Source organism: Nycticebus coucang, chromosome 3 (genome assembly GCF_027406575.1).
Source record: "Nycticebus coucang isolate mNycCou1 chromosome 3, mNycCou1.pri, whole genome shotgun sequence".
In the NCBI taxonomy this organism is placed as follows: domain Eukaryota; kingdom Metazoa; phylum Chordata; class Mammalia; order Primates; family Lorisidae; genus Nycticebus; species Nycticebus coucang.
Window position 1 is genome coordinate 77,082,267 of NC_069782.1, and position 19,274 is coordinate 77,101,540.

General features: G+C 39.9%; 2 protein-coding genes across 10 annotated transcripts in view; one reads left to right on the plus strand and one right to left on the minus strand.

The window, feature by feature from the left end:
• The window catches only part of LOC128581774 (mitochondrial import inner membrane translocase subunit Tim23), a 28,892-nt gene extending 21,463 nt beyond the window's left edge, over positions 1-7,429 (minus strand). For 2 of the 4 annotated variants that reach the window (XM_053584987.1, XM_053584986.1), the window contains exon 1: positions 6,851-7,429. In XM_053584987.1, coding sequence (XP_053440962.1) covers positions 6,851-7,429 — 579 coding nt within the window. Of the gene's footprint in view, positions 1-2,500; positions 2,560-6,850 lie in introns of all 4 variants that reach the window. The other 2 variants (XM_053584989.1, XM_053584988.1) reach the window with 2 other exon arrangements.
• The window catches only part of PARG (poly(ADP-ribose) glycohydrolase), a 147,368-nt gene continuing 135,255 nt past the window's right edge, over positions 7,162-19,274 (plus strand). The window contains exons 1-4 of one of the 6 annotated variants that reach the window (XM_053584978.1): positions 7,162-7,218; positions 14,098-14,164; positions 15,041-16,027; positions 16,873-17,056. In XM_053584978.1, the coding sequence (XP_053440953.1) occupies positions 14,127-14,164; positions 15,041-16,027; positions 16,873-17,056 (1,209 nt within the window). In that variant the 5' untranslated portion in view covers positions 7,162-7,218; positions 14,098-14,126. Of the gene's footprint in view, positions 7,648-7,685; positions 7,704-12,034; positions 12,135-14,097; positions 14,165-15,040; positions 16,028-16,872; positions 17,057-19,274 lie in introns of those variants that run through there. The other 5 variants (XM_053584977.1, XM_053584981.1, XM_053584980.1 and 2 more) reach the window with 5 other exon arrangements.

Here is a 19,274-nt window from a genome sequence, read left to right on the forward strand (position 1 = left end):
AAGAATTTTTTAAAAATTGAATGTAACAGATGTAAGTCCCTTATCAGATTTATAATTTGCAAATATTTTCTCCTGAACTGTGGGTTATCTTTTTCCTTTCTTGCTGTTGGTGTCTGAAGCACAAAATTTTAAAATTTTGATTCACTTCATCAACTTTTCCTTTTGTCTCTTTGGTTTTGGTGACACATTTATGAAATCATTATCAATAAAAACTTGGAGAAAGCTGGCACCTGTGGCTCAAAGGAGTAGGGTGCCAGCCCCATAGACCCGAGGTGGTGGGTTCAAACCCAGCTGCAGCCAGAAACTGCAAAAAAGTTGGAGAACATGGTGGCGCCTTTGGCTCAAAGGAGTAGGGTGCTAGCCCCATATACTGGAGGTGGCGATTTCAAACCCAGCCCCGGCCAAAAACTGCAAAAAAACAAAACAAAACAAAAAACCCAAAAACTTGGAGAAAAAAAATTATTTCCTAATCTAAGGTCAGATCTATTTGCCCCAATGATTTCTTCTAAGAATTTTAGTTTTAGCTCCCACATTTAAGTCTTTAATCTGACATCTGTATACAGTGTAAGGTCATGGTTCAACTTCATTCTTTGAAGTATGGATTCTATTTGTCCTAGCATCATTTGTTGAAAAGATTTTTTCCCCCCCACTTAATTCTCTTGGCACCCTTGCTGAAAACAAATGCAATGTAAATAATGTTAGGGTTTATTTCTGGACTCTAAATTTATTCTGATTCATAGATTTATTCCTATGTTACTATCATAGTGTTTTGATTATTATAGATTTGTAGTAAGTTTTAAAATTGGGAAGTATAAGTCCTCTAATTTATTCTTTTTCAATAGATGGCTATTCTGTGTCCCTTGAATTTTTGTATGAATTTTAGGATCAGCTTGTCAATTTCTGCAAAAAGGCCAGCTGGGATTTAGACAGGCACTGTGTTCTATCTGTTGGTTAATTTGAGGAATAATTTCATTTTAACAACATTAAATTTCCAAGATCACAGAGTATCTTTTTATTTGTTTAGGCCTTTAATTTGTAGTCTTCAGAATTTAAGTTTTACATCTCAGGTAAATGTATTTCTAAGTATTTTATTCTTTTTGACATCTTTAGTAAAGAAATTATCTTTGGAATTCACTTTTGGAATGTTCATCGCTACTGTATTAGAATATAATTGATTTCTGTATATTGATCTTATATTTTGCAAATTTATTAACTTACTTACTAGTGAGTTTAAACTATTAACTCTGATAGTTTTTTATAGTTTCCTTACAATTTTCTATAGATAAGAAAATGTCATTTGCAAATGGACAGTTTAACTTCTTCCATTAAAATCTGGATGCTAGTTCATTCTCTTACCTAATTGCCCTGGTTAGATAAGGTTGAACAGATGTAAAGTGTTGACATACTTGTTTTGTTCCTAATCTAGGGGAAAATACTCAGTCTTCCATCATTAAGTATAAAGTTAGTTTTGGATATTCTGTAAATATCATTTATCAGGTTGAAGAAGTCCCTTCTACTTCTAGTTTGAGTGTTTTTTTTTAATCATAAAGGGGATGGTAGATTTTGCAAAATATTTTTTTGTGAAACTACTACTGAGATAACTATATGGTTTTTGTCTTGTATTCTTTCCTCTAATACTTTATTACAAATTGACAAATTGATCTGGCATCTGGGCAGCGCCTGTGGCTCAAAGGAGTAAGGTGCTGGCCCCATATACCAGAGGTGGCGGGTTCAAACCCAGCCCTGGCCAAAAACTGCAAAAAAAAAAAATAATAATAATTAAAAAAAAATAAATTGATACAGCATAATACATTATTTTTCAGATGTTAAATCAACCTTGCTTTCCTGAGCTATTCAAGATACCTGGGATTCAAAGAGATACTACTTTTTTTTCTCTGAGAGAATGTCTCACTCTGTTACCCCACGCTGGAGTGCCATGGCATCAGCCTAGCTCATAGCAACCTCAAATTCTTGGGTTCAAGTTATCCTCCTCCTCAGCCTTTTGAGTAGCTGGGACTATAGACATCTGCCACAACACCTGGTTAATTTTTCTACATTTAGTAGAGACAGAGTCTTGTTCCTGCTCAGGGTGGTCTCTAATTACTGAGCTCAAATGATCCTCCTGCCTTGCTTTCCGGAGTGCTAAGATTATAGGAGTGAGCCACTGCACCTGGCCAAGATATTGTGAGGTTTAGTCCCTTACCCGGATGTTGCAAACTGAGTTTTAAAACTAAACTGTGTAACTACTTACCCCAATACTTTATTGGGGTACTTTTATATTAATTCCTTGTTAGTTAAAAAACAAAAACAAACAAAAACCTTTGAAGAGAGGTAACTGAGAAAGATGTAAGTCCCTAGGGTCTGTGAGGTAAAAAGGGTGAATGGAGACCAGAGACTTAGTGCCTCCAGAAGTATATGTTAAGAGTGCATCAGTGTAAGTACTTGGCTTTTAAAAAAAATGGTAAGATAAATGACCAAACCAGTAAAATCTTAATCTTACCTGCACGAGATATCGTGGATCCACATTTAAATAAGGAGACAGAGGGTTCATACCAGTTACTAGAGAGAAAACAAAATGTCATATTGCAAAATTCTTTATTTAGAGTTAATTCAGTTCTTGATTGTCCTAGGTTTTGGGATTTTCACAGGCTCACTGAATGTGAAAAATTTTCCAGTTTTATCCACCCTATCTGTTGGTTTGGCAGTTGACTCATCCTCACACTAGTGGCTCAGGCTTTTTAATACCAATAAGATATAGCAATAACACTGATCAAATCATCAAACTAGCAGGAAGCATAGCTCAGGCCAAGCATAAAGCTAATTTCTTTCTCTTTACTACAACAATGCTTGACAACTCTGCAAATTATAAAATAAGACTGACAAGAGATCAATTGACTCTATGGGAAATGGTAGTTGGGTTTGGTTTCTGTGTTATGTGTTAGATATAAATATTTTAAGACAGTTCCTTCAGATGTTATTGCTAACAATTAATTTTCCATGAAGGGCTGAGAATTCTTGGGTCATTACCACAGGAGTGGGGGTTAGTGCAAAAAAAAAAAAAAAAAAAAAAAATCGCAAACTTTTAGAAGGCCAGAACTAAATTCCACTATCTTTCAAAATAGAAAAATCCATCAAGGAAAATCAACTTTCTCAAATTTTAATCTTTTGATCCCTCTGTATCTCCACTGCTTGTTCACAAATCTACATATTACCCCAACTCTGGTCTTTTCATCACCTGAAAGTCCTATTAAATCCATTTCTAATATATATTTTAATTGTATTATTTATTGCCATCTCTTCTGCTACTATCCTACCATCCAATATCACTGCACCAGGGAAAGGTGGCCCATGCCTATAATCCCAGTGCTTTGGGAAGCTGAGGTGGGAGGACTGCTTGAGGTTAGGAGTTTGAGACCAACTAGAAGAACATGGTGAGATGCTGTTTCTACAAAAAAAAATAGAAAAATTAGCCAGACATGGCAGTGCACAGAGGCTGAGGGAGGAGGATTACCTGAGCCCAGGAATTTGAGACTGCAGTGGGTTATAACACCACCAACACACTCTAGATCAGGCAACAGAGCAAGACCACACCTCAAAAAATAAAAATAAAATTTGACAGCAACAAACTCCTATGTAACACCTTGCTTCCTCTCACCCCTTCAATTAACATTCTACACAGCAACTAAAGTCCTTATTTATTTATTTTTTGACATAGTCTCACTATGTCACCCTTCCTAGAGTGCCATGGTGTCACAGCTCACAGCAACCTCAAACTCTAAGCGATTCTCCTGCCTCAGCCTCCCAAGTAGCTGGGACTATAGGCGCTTGACAGAACACCTGGCTTTTTTTGGTTTGTTTTGTTATTGTTGTCTAGCAGGCCCTGGCCGGGTTCGAACCCACTAGCCTGGGTGTATGTGGCTGGCACCCTAACCACTGAGCTATAGGCCCTGAGCCATTTTTCCTTTCTTTCTTTCTTTTTTTTAAAGAGACTAGGTCTTGGACTGTTGCTCAGGCTGACCTTGAATTCCTGGGGTCAGATGATCCTCCTGCCTCACTCAGCCTCCTCCAATGTACTCAGCCCAAGAAGGGGAAAGGGAGGATGGGTGGAGGGAGGGTAATTGGTGGGACCACACCTACTGCATCTTACAAGGATACATGTGAAATTTACTAAGTGTAGAATATAAATGTCTTAACATCACATAAATGACTAAGAAAATGATGTGAAGGCTATGTTAACCAGGTTGATGAAAATATTTCTAATTGTACATAAATCAAATACATTGTACCCCCACGATTGCATTAATGTACGCAGCTATGAATTAAAAAAAAAAAAAAGGAGACTAGGTCTTGGTATGTTGCTCAGGCTGACCTTGAATTCCTGGGGTAAGATGGTCCTCTTGCCTCACTCAGCCTCCTGAGTCGGTGGGTTTATAGATACACACCTCTGCGCCTGGCTTTATTTTCTTCAAAAAAAGAAATCAGCCCTAATGGCTTCCCTCTGCACTTGTAATCAAATCTAAACTTACCATGGCTTATAAAACCATACATTTTCTGCCATTCTCAGCCTCTCTGATATCATTACCTTCTATCGCTACAATTCAGCAGACACATCCACCTAACAGCTGTTCTTCAAATACGCCAAGTTTGTTTCAGGACATTTGCACTAGCCATTCTCCTGGACACTTGTCTCCCAAGCCTTTATTATCATATTCAGGTCACACCTCAAACATCAACTCCACTTGAGTTGTCTTCCCTGGCCCATTCTTATAATAGCCTCTGCTCTTATCACTACTTCAGGATTCTGTTTCATTTCCTTTATCACTAACTGTGAAGGTTTTATGTTGATAAGCCCACTTCAGTATTAAGGGAGCTCCAAGCTCCACTGAAAAGAAGATCACCTTGGTCGGTGCCTGTGGCTCAGTGGGTAGGGGGCTGGCCCCACATACTGAGGGTGGCAGGTTCGAACTTGGCACCGGCCAAACTGAAACAACAAAAAAATAGCTGGGCGTCGGTAGTCCCAGCTACTCAGGAGGCTGAGGCAAGAGAATAGCTTAAGCCCAGGAGTTAGAGGTTTTTGTGAGCTGTGACACCACAGCACTCTACTGAGAGCGATAAAGTGTATGACTCTGTCTCTGAAAAAAACAAAGAAAAAAAGAATCACCTTATAAGAAAAAACATTTTTTTTAGACAGTCTCACTGTGTTGCTCTGGGTAGAGTGCCATGGCATCACAGCTCACAGCAACCTCAAACTTGTGGGCTTAAGCGATTCTCTTGCTTCAGTCTCCCAAGTAGCTGGGACCACAGGCGCCCAGCACAATGCCCAGCTATTTTTTTTGTTGCAGTTTGGCCAAGGCCAGGTTTGAACAGGCCATCCTTGGTATATGGGGCCTGCATTCTACTTACTGAGCCACAGGAGCTGCCCTTACTTTACAATCTTAATCAAATTAATGTAACAATACTTTGTTACTTTAAGATAGTAAGTGTTCTTTGTGTTCTGAAACTCAGAGATTCTAAGAGTAGTACAAAGTATAAAACAGTGTTCTAAGCTGGGCTCCCCACCTCAGGCTCAGTGATTAGGGCTCCAGCCACGTGCTCCCCAGCTGGTGGGTTTGAATCAGTCCCTGACCTGCTAAACAAACAAAAAAATTGGCCGGGTGTCATGGCGCCTGGAGTCCCAGCTACTTGGGAGGCTGAGGCAAGAGAATCACTTGAGCCCAAGAGTTTGAGGTTGCTGTGAACTATGATGCCAGGGCTCTGTCTCAACTAAAAAAACAAAACAAAACAAAAGGCTTGGCACCGGTAGTACAATGGTTAAGGCGCCGGCCACATGTACGAGGGTGGAGGGTTTGAACCCGGTCCGGGGCCAGCTAAACAATGACAACTGCAACAAAAAACAAACAAAACTGTGTTCCAGACTCAGTTTTGATGCTGGTGACATCAGGGACATGACAGTACTTTATCTGGTTGTTGAGCGTAAAAGACCTAGAGAGATCTTTTGTGATTCCCCAAAAAGAAAATACTTTCGTGGACATCTGGTCTACCACCAGCTGCTGCCTAATTAATTACCTTAAGGTCCAAGTTTTTTTTGTTGTGGTTGTTGTTTAGCAGGCCCCGGCCAGGTTCGAACCCACCAGTCCCAGAGCATGTGGCCAGCGACCTAACCACTGAGTAATAGGCGCCCTCCACATTTTATTAATAATACAGCTGAATACCCACAGTTGTAAAGTCCCAAAGACCTGGAATACATATGGACTGAAGTGAGGCAAAGGCAGGGTGCACAGGCCTATGCATTCTTGATTTTGTACACATTTCCTTTCATTTAATTCTTACCTGGCTTCATTCTTCATGTCTACAAACCACCTTTAAGGTTAAGATCACTTCCCAGCTTCTCCAAATGGTTTCCCAGCTTATCTCTATTCATATTTATTTCTCACCTACATACATTATACTTTGCCCTGACGGCTACTTTGGGATGTAGGGTATGTCTCTATTAAACACGGGCTTGCTATTTGTAATACATTTAATTTCAGAGGTGGGCCCTATTCTTAACCCTAGAACCAAGCACATGGCCCAAAACACAGGGATGTATGTGATGAAAGGTAAAGGTACAAGACTTAGACATTAACCTAAGAAAACATGTATAATCTCCCGACTCCAGGTCAATCACAGGAGCTATGTCCCCCCAAAAACTCGTTCAATCTTGAAAGAGCCGCAGCGCGGACAGAAGCCCTACCATCGGTACAGAAGCTGTGGCCTCCAGCAAGATTTAAAAAAGGAGGGAGGACACTACATGTTCGGTGCAGACACACGAACCAGTCAGAGGTGTTCGTAAGCTAGGCCTCATACTTACGTGGGACGCCAGCCAAATCCGCGTGCGAGTAACCTGCTCCGCCAGCTCCAAAAAACCCCGCCAAACCTCCTGTAGTTTTGTTGCCACTGCCCCCACCGCCTTCCATAATGTCGTAGCAAACCGTCTGCTTCCCGCCGCTGCCTCAGGCCGAGGTTGTGGATTTGGCCGTTGCTTCTCCGTACCAGCGGGGGACCCCGCGTTACCACCGCCTCCTGCACACGCTGACCTTCCGGGCGCCGGTACCCGCTGAGTGTCACACTTCCGCTTTGCGGCAGAGTACGCCCCGGAAGCCGGAAGTGCCTCACGGCAGCTTTCCGGTGGTGGGAAAGTGAACGAAGTCCGAATCAAAGCGCCGCGTCCTGATGCAGGTGGGGTGCCTGTGGAAGAGGGAAGGCAGGCGACTGCATAGGGCCTGACTCGGGAGGCCAGCGGATCAGCACCTGCAGAAGCAGGCAGCGGCAGAGAGGGAATGGTGCGGGGAGGCGCTGAGAAGGAGGCGCAGTCGGTCCCTCTCAGGGTTAGTGAATGAGGCTCTCCGCCCGGGCCGGCCCCGGGACTGTGCGCTGTGAGTCCCAGCATGAGTGCGGGCCCCGGCTGTGAGCCCTGCACCAAGCGAACCCGCTGGTGCTCCGCTGCAAGTTCTCCGCCGGCTGCTTCCGACGGCCGGAGCTTTCCCGGCAGGCAGAGGCGCGTCCTCGACCCCAAGGACGCTCACGTGCAGTTAAGGGTCCCGCCGTCCTCGCCAGGCTGCGTCCCGGGGCGGGCGGGACCGCACAGAGGCCGTGTCACCTCGCTTGGTACGTGGGGAAATAAAAATCCTTGTCCTTCGCCTCGGCCAATACCTCTTCCTGGTGTAAGTCTGGCCCAGGGGTGCAAGTTACTCCTTTCTGTTTTTGTGTGCACCACCATGAAGTCCCCTTGTTTACCCATCAAGCCCACTTGTGGGGGAATGGGGCCAGATGTTTCGTCGCAAATGGGTGGTGTGAAAAACCCCGATGAGCAGTCACAGGGTGGAAAATGGCAGGAGGCTCCACCTGTTTCCTTTCCTCAGGTTTGATGGAGAGATTGCCGTACTCGTGAAGGAGATTTATTTGTGTATGTGAAGCAGTAGGGTGCTTCATCTTGTAGATGGAAGGAAAGTTGCAACTTCACTTGTTCAGATTCTGGGTCCCATTGTACTTGTCTTTGGCATACAGTGTTAAAAAAGAGAAATATGGCCTCCACTTTCATATTCTAACATCTGTGGAGAGATAGGCAATAGCATAAGTCAGTGTAATAAAGGGTAATGGATGTTCTGATAGGTGAGGGACAGCATGTTCTGGTAGGAGTCAGGTGTACCTAACCTCATGGAATCAAAAGTAGTCCTCCAGAAGATGAGATGCTTATTCTGAGGACTGAAGAATGAGTAGGAGTTAGGTTAAGAGGAAGTGAGGAAGTGTTTCAGGAGTGCAGATGATGCATACAGTGAACAGAGGAGAGTAGTAAGAGATAAGGATGCAGAAGAGTAGAAAAAAAATCTTATCAAATTGGATATGTAGGCAGTGCTAAGGATTTTTAACTTCCTCAGTGAGGGGAATGAGAAGAGGGTTTTTAGCAGGGGAGTGACCCAATTAGATTTCTTTTTTTGTTGAGACATAGTCTCACTTTGTTGCCCTCAGTAAACTGCCGTGGCCTCATAGTTCACAGCAACCTCAATTCTTGGACTCAAGCAATTCTCTTGCCTCAGCCTCCCAGTAGCTGGTACTATAGGTGCCCGCCACAATGCCTATGTTTAGAGACGAGGTGTCATTCTGGCTCAGGCTGGTATAGAACCTGTGAGCTCAGGCAGTCCACTCACCTCGGCCTCCCAGAGTGCTATTATTACAGGCGTGAGCTACATATTTTTTTTGTTTTTGAAAAGTCCCCATGGTTAATGTTTGGAAAATAAAGAATAGATTGAAAGGGAGCACAAGTGGAGGTCCACTACTGGTGGAGTTAGTGTAGATGGGAGATAATTGTGGCTGCGTCTTAGGTGTGGGCAGTAAGAAAGGAGAGAGGTGGATAGATTCAGGAAACTTGGGTTTGTACCTCAGAGGGAAAATGTCTGCTGGAGAAATAGATAAGGGGGTTCTTGACAAAAACCTGATGGGTGGAGTAATGAGTGTAGATTAGAATGTGTAAGCATGTCAAGAAAGTAAAGGTAACCTAGGGCAGTATCTTTAGGAACACCAACATGTAAAGGTAGACTGAAGGGAAATAGCCATAGAAATAGAAGGAAAGCCAGGCTTGTGTGTGCCATTTACAGAAAAAAACATTTCAAAAAGATTGCAGTGGTCAACAGTGTAAGGCTGGAGAGATCAGATGATCCTCTAGTGCAGCAGTTCTCAACCTTCCTAATGCTGCAACCCTTAAATACAGTTCCTGTGGGTCATGACCCACAGGTTGACAACCGCTGCTCTAGTGTGAATGGTGTGCACTTAGATGTCTTAGGACTTAGAGGAAGTGGAGAGCAGACTTACACTAAGTCTTGAAGGATGAGCAGGATTTGCTCTATAAATATAGAGGAGAAAGAATTATACTGGCAGAAAGTATAGCACATGCAAGATGTTCATAGGAACGGAGCACAGGTTGACAGTGTTAAATGAGGCTGGATGGCAGGCAGGAATTCATGGACTCTTCATGTCCTCATGAACAAACTCAAGTTCCATTTCAAGGATTTGAAGTTTATTCTGTGGTTAATGGGGGAGGAGGCACTAAAAAGCCTTTAAGCAAGGGAATACCATGTGGTTAGTATTTTAGAAAATATGGCTTAAGCAGTGGCTTTTGGACTTTTCTAACTACAACCAATAGTCTAAATTTTGTCCTGTTCACACAACATGAAATAAGTGTAACCTGCTATATATATAACTGAAACAAATGTTTCATGAAAGAATACTTAACCCTTGCTGTGTCTGATGAATTCTTAAGTTGTATTTTTCATTGAAAAAATTTGGTCATTTGTAGTTCATAGAACACTGGAATAATCAAAGTCAAGACTATGTAATAAACAGGGAGACCAGTTGCAGGAAACAACAGTTGTCCAAATAAGTGATGTATTTAAAGGCTATAAGAAAGAAATGTATTTAAAATTTGGAATGTTGATTTCAGGGAGCTTGGTATGGGGAAATGGAACTGAGGTGATCTTCAGATACTGTATTTGACTTCTGTGACTGGGTAATTTGTGGTTCCAGTAACTTTGCATGTAATGCGGAGGAGTTAAGTTGCCGGTGGAGGTAAGGGCAGTCAATCTTCACTGATTGTATTTTCTGCAGAAGAGGAACCAACTTAAAATTTGGGCTGTATTTCACATGTGTAAATGTTTTCTGTATACCTAGTACAGGATACCAATTAGAATTTTGAAGTCTAAATTTGTATCAAAAAACCATTGCTTTAAATTTTGGAATTCTTTTAGAAACTTGGTGTTAAAAAGGTTTAGATATAGTTACCCTTGGAAGAAGTAGATGGGGTAAGGAAATGGATATTATTTAGTATCTTTAAATTTTATGTTATCTTCCTGCACACATTTTTTATATTGACTGAAATAGGCAAATCTGTGTGTAGGCAGAACTTAGCATGCTATTCACACTCTAGTGAGGAAAGGCTCAGTCAGCTGTGTTCTTATGGGAGACTTTTTTGGGGAAGTTAAGCATTCCTTTGAACTGCAGGTGAATTTTACTACACTTTGTGCTTTTGACCTTTGTCTATAACTCTTAGCGAATGACAATGAAATACACTCAGTACTCAGTAATGTTGCTAATGATTCTAAGAGTAAATAGTGTGAAGTCAGGATAAAGTTGGAGTACTACTGATTTTGGTGTAAAAAAAGATTGGGTGAAAGTGTTGGCAGAGAATACATTTGTTGAATATCTGCTATGTGAGGCTAGACACTTAATATTTTCTCTCATTTTTGTATTGTCATTGATTCACATGCCCTTGGAAGTAGGTGTTCTTTACCCCATTTTCTAGATGAGGAACTGGAGGCTCAATGAAGTGAAGTAACTTAACAAAGATGGTAGTAGTAAGTGACCCAGCAAAGATTTCAATCCAGGATTACTTGACTGTGTCAGGGGCGTCTGTGCAAATTATGTAAGGACTTTTTTTCTTATCTGTGGTGGTGAGTATCGTAAAAATTATGCATGGACCTTTTGTTTTTGCTCATTGGGTTTTGTTAGTGTTTTTTTTTTTTTTACATATTTAATGTGCGGCCCAAGACCGCTTTTCCTCCAATGTAGCCCAGAGAAGCTACAAAGTTGGACACCCCTGTGAGATCTTGTATCTTTTTTTGTCACTTCTTATTGCTTCTCTTTTTGTGCTGAATTTCTAGTTAAAAGAAGGAAATTCCCAGGAAACCTGGGAAGCATCATTTTATGCTTGCTTCAGGAGTAAGAGAGGCAAAGCTCTGAAACGGACCTGTGATACTTTGGAAAAGAAGCCTTTGGAAGCCAGAAGTAGTGTATTGGAAAGAGCAGTAAGCAGTCTTTTCTCTGGGGCCCTCAGAAGGACTGAGGAATGTTTTATTAGCAGGAAATAATTGGTTTCTCATCTCTTGCTTTTCCTCCTTTTTCCCTTTCTCGGGCTTTAGAAATCATAATCAGAATTCTGAAGCTGGAGAGAGAACACATTCTTGGTGTCAGGGCTGTGAGAGTGCCTTCTTCTCTGGTAGCTTCACTGGGCACTGTTGGTTTTTCATGATGTATGCAGTCTTTAGGTTCTGTAGACTTGATCAGTGCAGTACAGTGCTTCGTGTGTATTATAGAAACCTGGTCATTGCATCCTTACATTTAATCCTTATGCTTATGGAAAAATGTTTTTAAATTTTAAATTGACTCAAAAATGAAATTTTGGACACACTTCTGAGTTTGTGACTTGAGGATTTTTCTGAACTATTCTTGCTGTGTTTGATATAGAGAAATTAAATAGAGAAGATGGGATTATAGGAAAAGCCTCAGAATCATGATTCGTTGTCTTATTCCTTTCAGAATTAAGCCAGTTTTTTCCTCTGAATCCTGATTTGCTGAAGAAATACTAAATAAAATCACTAAAATAATGTTTAGCAAGAAATACCAACTATATATAATTACTTTTTTGTGAAAGAAATTATTTAGAAAAATACTAATTAAAGATTTTTACTAATTGGGTCATTACTGTTTTATGGAAGGTGAAAGTTACCTGGCAAGCTGGACTTAGTGGCATGTGCCTATTGTCCATCAAGCTCCTCAGGAGGCTGAGGCAGGAGATTGCCAGATCCCTGGAGTTTGAGCCTTTGGTGAGCTGTGATTGCACCACTGTACTCTAGCCAGAGTGAGACTCCGTCTCTTTAAAAACAAACAAACAAACAAACGTGGCAATTGAATATACTATATTTCTGGTATAAAATTCTCCCCAAATCTGAAATGTATTTCAATTATGTCATTATCTTAGTGATAAATAAACTGGATTTTCATGTATTTGAGCCTGTATCTGTTTTGCTCATATTGTTCTTATTTATATAGATAAATAACAAGGAGTTTATGGCTTAAGGTACCTAGATGCTTACATTGCAATATAGAGTAGTTGAGAATGTTTAGAATTTTATGTTACCTTGTATTAAAATATGATGTACATTTAATCCCCATCCAATACGTTAAATGATAATAGCACACTTATTTCTAATGCTTATATAAAATGTGACTTATATTTATTTATATTGTGTCTCTCTTTCTTTCCAGCTATCAATTATACTTTTGCTACTGTCTCTTGGTCATTGCTTTCTATATATTTTTTAGTTTTAAGCTTAGTATGTGCAGAATTGACCTAATCACATTTTTTCCTAAATTCAATTCTCTTATGTTTCATATTTCTGTTTAAGGGTGTTACTATCTTTCACATCTCAGCTTTGAAGCTTAATGTCACTTTTACTTTGCCATTATGAAGTATGTAATGACTCTCTTTAATTTTATTACTCTGGAAAGGACTAGTTTTGCTTCTTAGCCTATAATTCTTCGGTGTAGTTGATCATCAAAATTACTACTTTTTCTTGAGACAGAGCTTACTATATCACCTTCCATAGAGTGCCATGGCGCCCACCACAACACCTTGCTTTTTTTTAAATTGCAATTGTCGTTGTTTGGCAGGCTGGGCTGGATTCGAACCCACCAGCTCCGGTGTATGTGTCTGGCACCCTAGCCACTGAGCTATAAGTGCCGAGCCCAAAATTACTTTTTGAAACAATATTTATTGCAGCTCCTCTTTGGCCACCATCGCACTCACGTATGGATTCTATGTCAGGGCTGTGGCCCTAGGGTGCATTTATTGCTGACTTCCTGATGCTCTAGATCCTTTGGGAACCACTGACCTGGATCACTAGCTTCTGGCTCTGGTTTTTGGCAATAGGATCTTTCTTCTTATTCTCAGATTTGTCTTCCAGTCTATATATCGTGCATGGCTATGAGGCTCCTAGGTTTGAATTCTAGCATCAAAATTTTTGAGTATGACTTTAACACTTTTTTATACCTTTCTTTGTGGGTCATTCAAAATCCTGTATGATATGGTTCTAGCTGACTTTTCAACTGTAATTCCTGTTGTTTTCTTTTTGAATTCTTTGTATTTCTTTGCCATTGGTGCCTTTGCTTATGATTTTACCTTTGAGTGACTGTGTGTTAATGCTTCAAAGCAGAATTCAAACCCTTTTCCAGAAAATCTTACTGATTATCTTCCTCTTGCTTCTGTTCCCTGAAGTAGCCATTCTCTCAGAAATATCTTGATTCCTTATCAGGAACTCCTTTAATTATAAAGATAATGAAGAACTATTGTTTACTAAGCATATGCCAGATAGTGTCCCAACACTTTACATGCATTATTATACTTATTTACTTTAAACCTTACATTAGCCTGATGACAGATAGTATTAATTTACAGGTTTTATAGATAAGTAATCTGAGACACAGAAATAACTCCTCAAAGTCACATAGGAAGCCAGTGGGAGAGTAAGGATTTGAATCCAGATGTTCTGATTCCAGAGCTTGTGCTCTTTATTCGTGAGACCATAACAACTCCAGTTACTGTCTACTTTATGTCACATGTGTTAATACTTATGTTCCTATCCTATGTCTCATTGCTTGATGATGATTAGTTGTTAATCTTTGTTTAACCTACAGAACCTAACATAGTGCCTTGCATGTATATGTTGTATATGCTTTCTGTTTCAAGGAATGTATGCATATAGATTAATTTTTTATTTTTTTTTACAGTTTTCAAACAAAAGACTATTACCAGTTGGATGGACAGTAAAGGATTCAAGACAGCTATATCAGAAAGGTATAAAAATGTGCCTCTATGGAGAAAAGGGTAACATAATACATATACATGGATGTTTTATCTCATTTCATGGTATTTTCTCTCTTCTTACTTTCCTGTTCTTCATCTATCGTTATTCATTTTTTTCAACTTACAAATAATTATTTATTTATTTATGTTTCTTTTCGAGACAGAATCTCAAGGTATTGCCCTGGGTTGAGTGCTGTGGTGTCACAGCTCATAGCAGCCTCAAACTCTTGGGCTTAAGCAATTCTCTTGCCTCAGCCTCCCAAGTAGTTGGGACTACAGGCGCCTGCCACAACTCCTGGTTATTTTTTTGGTTGTAGTTGTCATTGTTGTTTGGCGGGCCTGGGCTGGATTCGAACCTGCCAGCTCTGGTATATGTGGCTGGCGCCCTAGCCACTTGAGCTACAGGCACTGAGCCAATAAATAAAAGAGTCTCATGTGTCCCAGGGACTCTTCTGTATACTTGAGATACAGAGATGTCTTTAAGATATAGCAGTGGCCACAGGCACACAAACACATATGTAATTACTGCCTAATATGAAAAATGTAGCAGAAAAGTTATGGGCAGGTACAGTGGTGATTAGCATATAGAAGAAACAAATGGTCAGCTTTATCTTTGGGCCATGAAGGAATACTGGATAAGGTGGTCAGTGATGTTTAAAACTTGAAGGAAAGGCAAGTGTTTGCCAAGCAGAAGCTGGGGAACGGGCATTGTAGACACATGTGCAAAGGCATAGAGTAATAGAAAAACATGCTGTGTGCTTAGGTAACCAAAAAGAGGTTAATTATTGCTGTGATACTGGGGTTGTGGTTGGATAAGTGTCTTTTTTGTATCATAAGTTGTTTTTAGTTCTTTCTGTTCTCTTGTAGTTTGCATAGTAAAGAAAACAACAATACAAGAATAGAATCCATGATGAGTTCTGTACAAAAAGATAACTTTTATCAACATAATGTAGAAAAACTAGAAAATGTTTCTCAGCTAAGTCATGATAAATCACCTATTGAAAAAAGTACACAATATTTGAACCAGCGTCAGACTGCAGCTGCGTCTAAGTGGCAAAACGAAGGGAAACATACGGAGCAGCTTTTGGAAAGTGAATCTCCAGCAGTAACTCTGGTACCAGAGCAGTTCAGTAATGCTAACATTGATCAGTCACTCCGAAATGCTGATGACAGTGACACAGATAGTGAAGACAACAGAGATAACCAACAATTTCTGACACCTGTAAAGCTTGCAAATGCAAAACAGACTACAGAAGATGACCAGGCCGGAGAACCCAGAAGCAACCAGAAATGTAGTATGTCTTGCCATTCTGTGGAAGACTGTGCAAATTGTCAGCAGGAAGAGATAGATGTGGTCCCAGAGAGTCCATTGTCAGATGTTGGCTCCGAGGATGTTGGTACTGGACTGAAAAGTGACAGCAAATTGAGTAGACAAGAAAGTAGTCTAGGAAATTCTCCTCCATTTGAGAAGGAAAGTGAACCTGAGTCACCAATGGATGTAGATAATTCCAAAAATAGTTGTCAAGACTCAGAAGCAGATGAGGAGACAAGTCCAGTTTTTGATGAACAAGAAGATGGCAGTTCTCCCCAAACAATGAATAAACCTTCGAAGTTCCAAGCAAGAGAAGCTGAAACTGAATTTAGGAAACGTTACTCTACTAAGGGAGGTGAAATTAGATTACATTTCCAATTTGAAGGAGAAGAAGCTCGTGCTGGAACGACTGGTTTAAATGCTAAAGTACCTGGAAGTACTTCTAGCCTGAATGTAGAATGCAGAAATTCCAAGCAGCATGGAAAAAAGGATTCTAAAATCACAGATCATTTCATGAGAATGACTAAAGCAGAGGACAGAAGGTAATTTTTTTCATCAGTTGTACCTCTCCAATGTTGTAATATGCTTTACAGTTATATAAAAGAGTTTATGACTTATAGTAAAGCAAAGAAATGGTTGTGTTTCTCGTTAAGTATGCTGAATATAAACCTAAACTCCAAAATGTGAATTCTAAAAGGGCCAGAAACAGAAAACAAAAACTAACGTTAATAGGGGCAATCACATTTTTAGTTTTATGAAGTAACTTCTAGAACGTAGGGGAATTATCAGAACATGAAAATATTAGGTTGATAGTAGCTACTGTTTGCTAGACATTTTTCTAGGCCATTGTATATTATACTTTTTCTGATTTGCAGACTGACAGGTGATATTGTACTCTCTTTATAAATGAGAAAACTAAGACTTGGGTTAGAGAATTTGCTGAAATCATTTAACTTGTAGGTGTTCATATTTGGATTTAAATCCACGTATATCTTTTTGCTGTTATCCCATATGGAATCTTAAGGCCCACTCAGTAATTTCTGTGATCTTAGTTTTCTAGCATGTGATAATGAGTTCACTTCATTGAATGTTACTGTTAAGAGACCTGAGAAGTAGCAGGTACTGTGAACCATTACTCATTTCTGTCTTTAGAATGTGATTTACATGTGTTTGGAAATTTCTTCCATAGACTATTTGAAAATAAGCTCTTGGGTTTTAATATAAGCTTTATACATTTTTCTTTTGATTACAAAAATAAAACAAATTGAAATAAAAGAGCAAGCATGGTACACTAAACAATAATGTTTTGGGTAAGTTTTGTACTTGTGTATCCAAGGAAATCAAACAGTAAAGAACTTGTGACTGAATACATTTGTCTTGACCTTAGAAAAGAACAATGTGAAATCAAACATCAAAGAACAGAAAGGAAGATCCCTAAATACACTCCACCTCACCTTTCTCCAGATAAGAAGTGGCTTGGAACACCTATTGAGGAGATGAGAAGAATGCCTTGGTGTGGGATCCGGCTGCCTCTCTTGAGACCATCTGCCAATCACACAGTGACTATTCGGGTTGGTATTACCTCTTATCTATGAAGAGAAAAGACTAGATGTCCCAATTTATTGTGATATGATTAATATGAACAATAGACCAAGGCTTGGAAAGTTCTTCTGTTTTGTGCGTGTATAAAATACTGAGAAGACTACAGAATGAAGAAACATAACAATAGCATACCCAACATAGTACTGAACAAATTAGCATGGCAAATCATTATCAGCTGATGATAAAATTGAATTTTTCAGTATTTTTTTTTTTTTAGAGACAGAGTCTCACTTTGTTGCCCTCGATAGAGTGCTGTATAGTCACAGCTCACAGCAACCTCCAATTCCTGAGCTTAGGGGATTCTCTTGCCTCAGCCTCTCAAGTACTTGAAACAACAGGCACCCACCAGAATGCCTGGCTATTTTTTGTTGCAGTTTGGCCTGGGCTGGGTTTGAACCCACCACCCTTGTTATATGGTGCCGCACCCTACCCACTGATCCATAGGCACCGCCCGAATTTTTCAGTATTTTTCAGAAAGCTCAGCTCAGCGCCTGTAGCTCAGCAGCTAGGGTGCCAGCCACATACACCGGAACTGGTGGGTTGAAACCCAACGGGCCTGCCAAACAACAATGACAACTACAACAAAAGTAGCCAGGGCTATACTGAGGGCGACATAATGAGACTCTGTCTCAAAAAAGAAAACTCATTGGATTCTTTATTTTTTTTAATTCAACTGACAATATTTGTAGAGTATCCACTGCATGTTAGGTATTGGGTTAGTCCCTAAAGTTCAAATTTATGTGTGGTTCAGTGCCCTTAAACCATTCTCCAGTATTGCCCTCTTCTCTGAGCTTTAGATTCTTCTGGACATCTTCATCACTGCCTCACAGGTATCGCAAAACTCAACATGTCTAAGACCAACCTAATTTCCTTTTATTGTGGTAAAATATACATAACACAAAATTTACCGTTTTAATTTTTAAGTATAAAATTCAGTGACATTAAATAAATTCACAGTGTTGTGCAACCATCACTACTATCTATTTCCACAACTTTTCATCTTCCCAAACAGAAACCCCGTCTCTGTTAATAATACTTTGTTCCCTACTTCCCCTAGTTCCTGGACCTCTTTTATATGTTCTAAGGGTTCTTGCTTTTATTTGTTTATTTATTTTTTTGTTTGTTTGGCGGGCCCAGGTTGTGTTTGAACCCACCAGCCCTAGTGCATGTGACTGGCACCCTAACCAGTGAGTGAGTGCTTTTAAAAAACAACTTAATGAGGAATATGAAATTCACCCATTTTGAGTACTCAATTTGCTGATAGTTTATTGAGCAACAATCACTATAATTCAGTTTTAGAAAATTTCTGTCACTCATTGGATGGTATTAAATATTTATTAGTCTTTATATAGATTTCAACAGGTACTACTTAAAGAAATGAAACGATCCCTTTTATTATATCCTTAGTCTAGATATAATTAAATATTTTGAAATTCAGAGTCTTTTACCATGGTTTAGAGGTGGGAGTGATATTGAGCAGGGCTGGGCACCTGTTGCTCAGTGGTTAGGGCGCTGGCCACATGCTCTAGGGCTGGTGGGTTTGAACCCAGCCTGGGCCTGCTAAACAACAAAAAAAATAGTGGCGTGTTGTGGCGGGTGCCTGTAGTCACAGCTACTAAAGAGACTGAGGCAAGAGAATTGCTCGAGCCCAAGAGTTTGAGGTTGCTGTGAGCACTCTGTCGAGGGTGACTCATATCCTCATGGGGTATGAGCTCTAAAAGTTGAGCAAAAATTTCTGAGGTAGAGTTAGTAATATGAGAATTCTAGACAGAGACGTAAGTTTATAAGAAAAGGCTACTTGTTTAAAAACTATTTGTCTTAGCAATGGAAAATATGCAGAATACAAATGCCTACATGGAAAGAAAATGCCAGGAAGGCTACGTTGAACAGTTTGATGAGAATATTTCAGATTGTATATGAAACCAGCACATTGTACCCCTTGATTGCAGTAAAGTACACAGCTATGATTTAACAATAAAAATAAATTAAAAAAAAAAAGTAATGGAAAATAGTTGGTTAGGGACAGTATCGAATTTGGCTGGAGAATGGAAGAAGATAAGACTTGAAAAATGGATTGGGTCTTTATCAGCGAGGGCCTTGGGTGCCAGGAACTAGACTTGAGTTGTGTATGTAGGCAGTAGTTGTGCTGTAGGAAGATTAATCAGACAGCTGCATATGAGGAAAATA